The sequence below is a fragment of the Frankliniella occidentalis genome, unplaced genomic scaffold (genome assembly GCF_000697945.3).
Source record: "Frankliniella occidentalis isolate FOCC.00 unplaced genomic scaffold, Focc_3.1 Scaffold200, whole genome shotgun sequence".
Taxonomy (NCBI): Eukaryota; Metazoa; Arthropoda; class Insecta; order Thysanoptera; family Thripidae; genus Frankliniella; species Frankliniella occidentalis.
In genome coordinates, this window is record NW_026267326.1 from 192130 (window position 1) to 197163 (window position 5034).

The window sequence follows — 5034 nt, forward strand, 5'->3', positions numbered from 1 at the left end:
TACATATCACTTGACCTTTTTAGCCTTTGGTTGCTTTGGTTTCACAGTTCTCTGGTTACTGGTGTTGAACCAAATTTGGCACTTCTGTTGACAGATGGTTAGCTTAGATTGGGGGAAGAGTTTTAAAATGGCAACTGCAAAGAAAATAATGAACGGAATAGGGTAAGTTACATCAAAAGAGATAGGTATTGGTTAGTTCTAACACAAGAAGGTAGAGAGAAAACTCACTCTGAATACCCTTGTAGCACTGAGATTTTTTGAAGCATAATTTGCTCCCCTGTGTTGAGCCCCAACTGACCAGCCTGGACAATCTGTTCGTTATAACTTCTTTTAACATGACGCCAGTAGCATATTTCTCTGATTGTTCGTTAAAGGGTAGTGCCACTAGCATTTTAACCTACAATCACAGACCCTTATAAACTTCCAGAAAAATTAAAATGTTACTTTTAGCAGGAGCAATAGAATACATACAAAATTCTGACGGTTTTGCTTAAGACTAAGGATGGACTCTAACTCTTCAAAACCATCAACATCATCAATAGGAAAGTCGGGCAATTCATCAATATCTTCTTCTGCAAGATCTTCTTCTGGCACAATGTATGAAATCATCCGCCTTTGAGTGCCCATAATTCTTTTCTGTCGGATAGACAGCTCTTCAAGTTTTTCAAAGAGAAGCGCCACAACAGAGGGGTTCACTGTATTGAATGAAAATAATAATTAGTATGGAGGCAAAAAATGAAATCTTAATTGGTTGCAAATATGTAGCCTTTGAAAAGATTGCTTACATTCTTCTGCCTTGTCTGCACTTGTACGGGAGGTCCCCTTTGTTCTCTCTGCAATTATGGGAGGAAATAAATTAATAGAAGCAAAGCAGCTATCATTGAAAGGTATACAGTTAAAATACATGGATTGAATTATAAATCATGTTTTGCTCACCTGTTGGCTTGTTAATGGGATTGTCATTTGACTTTTCAGGAGACAAATTATGTGCATCAGAACGGTTGGAATCCTCGCTGGTGATTCCTAAACAAAATTAATGATCAGTTAATAATTAACACATTGAGATTCAGCCAAATGTAGGATCCTTGCAAAAAATAACAAAACATTGCTGTACCAATATTTGCAGTATCTTTTGAAGGATTGGAAATAGGAGGTGAATACTGCAGCTCATGTGAAGAGTCAGGATTGGAAATAGGCGGTGAATACTGCAGCTCATGTGAAGAGTCAGCACCAGTATCTGACTGTGATACATTGCCTTGTGGCACAGAACTGTCTACCCCCAATTCAACTTCTTCCATATCAACAGGTGTATCATATCCAGTGTCATCTCTATCTGAAGCTAGAACATGAACCAAATATAAGTATGTAAAAGAAAAACCATATACATGAAAAGATATAGGGGTCTATTCTGATTTGGGTTACCTGCAGGTTTTTGAGCCTTATTCTGCCTAGAAAAGACATTGACACGTGCAGCACTGGAGGCAGCTTCCACTACCAACCTTGATCCTGCGTTAGGAATTACTGAGCTATTTTTCAATGAATTTGGACTGTGGTGAGTAGATTTCTTAGACTTGGATGACTGCCCGTGTTGGTGAGTAGATTTCCTAGACTTGGATGACTGCCCGAATACTACACCAGCGCTACTAGAGGAAGCTAGATCTGAAATACAGAAGTAACAAACATTTATACTACTCTGAAAACTCTGTTTTGCCCAAGTTAGTTATATTCTTGAAAAAGTAACTTACCTAAGGGGTTAATAGACTTCTTGCCTTGGCCCTGAACGGATACAGCAGAGACTTGTCTCTTGGCCAATAAATTGTTTAATTTAGCCTCTAACGCATCAACATTAACTGATGGGGGTGGTACTTCTTCCCGTTCGGAGTCTGAGCTATGCTGTTGCTGAGAGACATTATTTCCCTTTCCTGCCTTTCCTCTGACTGACTTAATCTCCTGTTTCCCAGAAACTTTCTTCTTGATTGATTGGTGTTCTTCAGGACTATCTAAAAACCGAGAGGGCATCTTACTCTTCCTTTTCTTTCTCAAAGGGCCACTGTCAGACATCTCAGTGGAGCATGTTTCATTTTTAGCAACTTTGTTCCTGTTTTGTCTTGCTGTGTACACTGACTCTGAAATAGAGGGAACACATGATTACTCATTATGTTGGGAAACTATACATTTGCAAACCACAAGTAAAATGAATCAACATTTACATACTGTAATCATGATCAAAAGCTATTCGATGCAAAGTCCATGTTTCCAAATCTGGTTCTTGATGATCCGTTGCCAAGATACTGGCTCTATTCCATAATTTTTTGGGGGGCCAGAAGCAGTGATCTTTGGCTTTGTGATCTGGTATCCAGCTTGAACTGACAACTTCGACCTCTTCTTCAGGAAAGTCTGAGTCACTGTCTTCATTTTCCGAGTCAGGTAAAAATCGCACAACTGAGAACTGTAAGGGTATAAAGAACAGAAGTGGTTAAAAAGTTGTGACTAGATTCGACAGAAGTGCACCAAGGGAACACTGAAATAAGATTCCCCAATGGGTAAGATGTAACATTTTCTCGATAGTTGATTGACATTCCACATTAATCTATCATTTCCAATGTCAGAGACTTTATATATTCCAAGTAAAGTGAAATTAATTGGAAATTGATATGCACTCTCAAGCCTTAAAAATTTACGTCCAATCAAAATTCGACGGGTCCTACGAGAAGAATACGATCTCGCCGCGCCGAACCAGACAAGTGCGATCTCGCCACGGCAAACCAGAAAAGTACGATCTCGCCGCGACGCTTCAGAAGCGTACGAACTCATTTCGCCACGGCGCGTGCACTCGGAGCTTTATACGCCTCTTACTCGTCGCAGGCATGTCGCAGCACTTTGGGCGATATTCCATTTTAATTACAAAACAATAGGGATTAAAATGAGATGCCGCCCAAACTGCTGCGATATACCTGCGACGAGTAAGAGGCGTCTAAAGCTCCGAGTGCACGCGCCGCGACGAAATGAGTTCGTACGCTTCTGGACAGTCGCGGCGAGATCGTACTTTTCTGGTTTGTCGCGGCGAGATCGTACTTGTCTGGTTCGGCGCGGCGAGATCGTATTCTTCTCGTAGGACTCGTCGAATTATTTCACCCTCTCTTGACTGAACTATATTAGACAGAGCAACAACTTCAGAGTCCTTAGTCATGAAGAAATAATCAGAGCGAGTAAGTTTTAAAGTGATATTGCCTGTTTGAAGCATTTTATATTGTCTTCCCTTAATAAGTTCTGCAGGTCGAACATGTTCTCTTGAAAGTACAACATTGTCTGGATCAATATGCTCAGTAGGGTTAGTCAACATTCCTTCTGTTTCAGCATCACGATCGAATAATTGTTGAAGAGGGAGGTAAACAGAGCGCATCAGTTGCTTCATGGTTTTTAAAAAGTTCTCAAATTTAAAAATCATCTAAAAATCATCTAACGTTCCATGTTCTTCACACTCGCTTGAGAGATGACAAAGCATATGAACATTATAGACCACGAATCCTCTGCCAAAAACCCTACTGCAATGAATAATAAAGTCTCTTATAATATCATTTGCTACTTCTAAAAAATCCCTCGAGTGACGACTTGTCATGATGTATATAGCAGAGTGTAACAAAAGGTAATTTCTATACAAATTCTCATCTAAGTGTAGAAATATCTTCAGACCATCATGGAGCAGTATTCTCCTTAAGTCATGTCCTCTGAATCGATATCCAGTTCTTTTCATGACTCGGGGTTTCCTGTTAAACTCACAAGGGGTGTATTCTTTAATCTCCAATAAACCCTGAGAGATTTCTTATACTTCTTCATCACTAAGATGGAAGGCACCTGCCTCGACCAATGTTAACTCCAGCCATCGTTTCAAGGATCCTAAATAGACAAGATGAAGTGGGTCTAATCTGAATTGCGAGACCATAAGTGTTCCTATGCCTTCTAAAGGAGATACTTGTCCTGGTTGATGATGTAATGGATTGTCCCTGTTTCGAAACCTCTCATCAGTTCGAAGAGGAGAATCAAGAGCAGTAAATGTCATTCTGTTTCTATATCTCACTCCTCTGACGTCACATTTTTCACGAGCACAGGTTCCATTGTATTTGAGAATGCACTTGACATATGCACGAGCCACATCATTTTTGGCTGAGCGATTAGCGAAGCCCATTACTCCACTGACCGGAAAAGTTTCATTCTGTTTGTCCGTTTGTCTGTCTGTCTGTGTGTCCGCACGATAACTCGAGAAAGAATTGAAAGAGCGGCCTGGGAATTTCAGGGTCGTTTTGTATCATAAAAATACAGATCTAGTTCGAAGATGAGCATTCTACCTCAAAAATTGACTTTCAAAAAAATTAAAAACCACAGGTTGCAAAATTTATTTACTTTCAAATATATTTTTAAGGGCTCCTCAGAGGTAACTCGTGCAAGTAGAACTCTGAAGACGAAAATTTCGTCCGTTTTGCTCTATCTTGTGCCGTTTTTGCGCTATGGGGCATTTCCTGACGAAAACATTGTGAAAAAGAAAGGAAGGTCTATTAAATCGTAAAAAATGCTTCATATCACAGAATTGTAAAGGGGGTAGTACTGAAACCACACATCACGGTTCGAACCACACCCTCTTTTGGGCTCAAGGGTCCCTAGATTATCTAGTATCACTAAAACGTTGATTTTTACATAACAATCTATCAAAATTCGAACGTTTAATGAAAACCCGCCGCAAAATATTCTGTTTGCTATTAGGTTGTTTTTAGTTTGTCATGACGAGAAACGTACTAGTCGCGACCTTTGCTAGTAGGTCGCTGCATGTTCGTCAAAGTACGTCAAAAGTGCGCATATGTTTTACTTTGCACCATCTGCCAAACTGAAAGCGAACATAGGTCGCTTTCCCGATGGCGTACCTTAGTCGCTACTTGTTCGCCATCACTTTGTCTCTAGATCCGTCCGCGTCGCGGAAACGTTTGCTTTCTGTTCGCTAAATGTTCGTTTATGGTCCGCCAAAAATTCAGATCGCGGGGG

General features: G+C 40.3%; 1 protein-coding gene across 1 annotated transcript in view; it reads right to left on the reverse strand.

Annotated features, from left to right (window-relative positions):
• The window catches only part of LOC127750502 (uncharacterized), a 20546-nt gene continuing 15512 nt past the window's right edge, over positions 1-5034 (reverse strand). Inside the window, exons 2-10 of the mRNA XM_052272332.1 lie at positions 2215-2449; positions 1746-2126; positions 1423-1659; positions 1115-1339; positions 937-1023; positions 786-833; positions 472-695; positions 229-397; positions 1-134 (exon numbers count right to left, since the gene is read on the reverse strand). Coding sequence (XP_052128292.1) covers positions 7-134; positions 229-397; positions 472-695; positions 786-833; positions 937-1023; positions 1115-1339; positions 1423-1659; positions 1746-2126; positions 2215-2449 — 1734 coding nt within the window. The 3' untranslated portion in view covers positions 1-6. The remainder of the gene's footprint in view (positions 135-228; positions 398-471; positions 696-785; positions 834-936; positions 1024-1114; positions 1340-1422; positions 1660-1745; positions 2127-2214; positions 2450-5034) is intronic.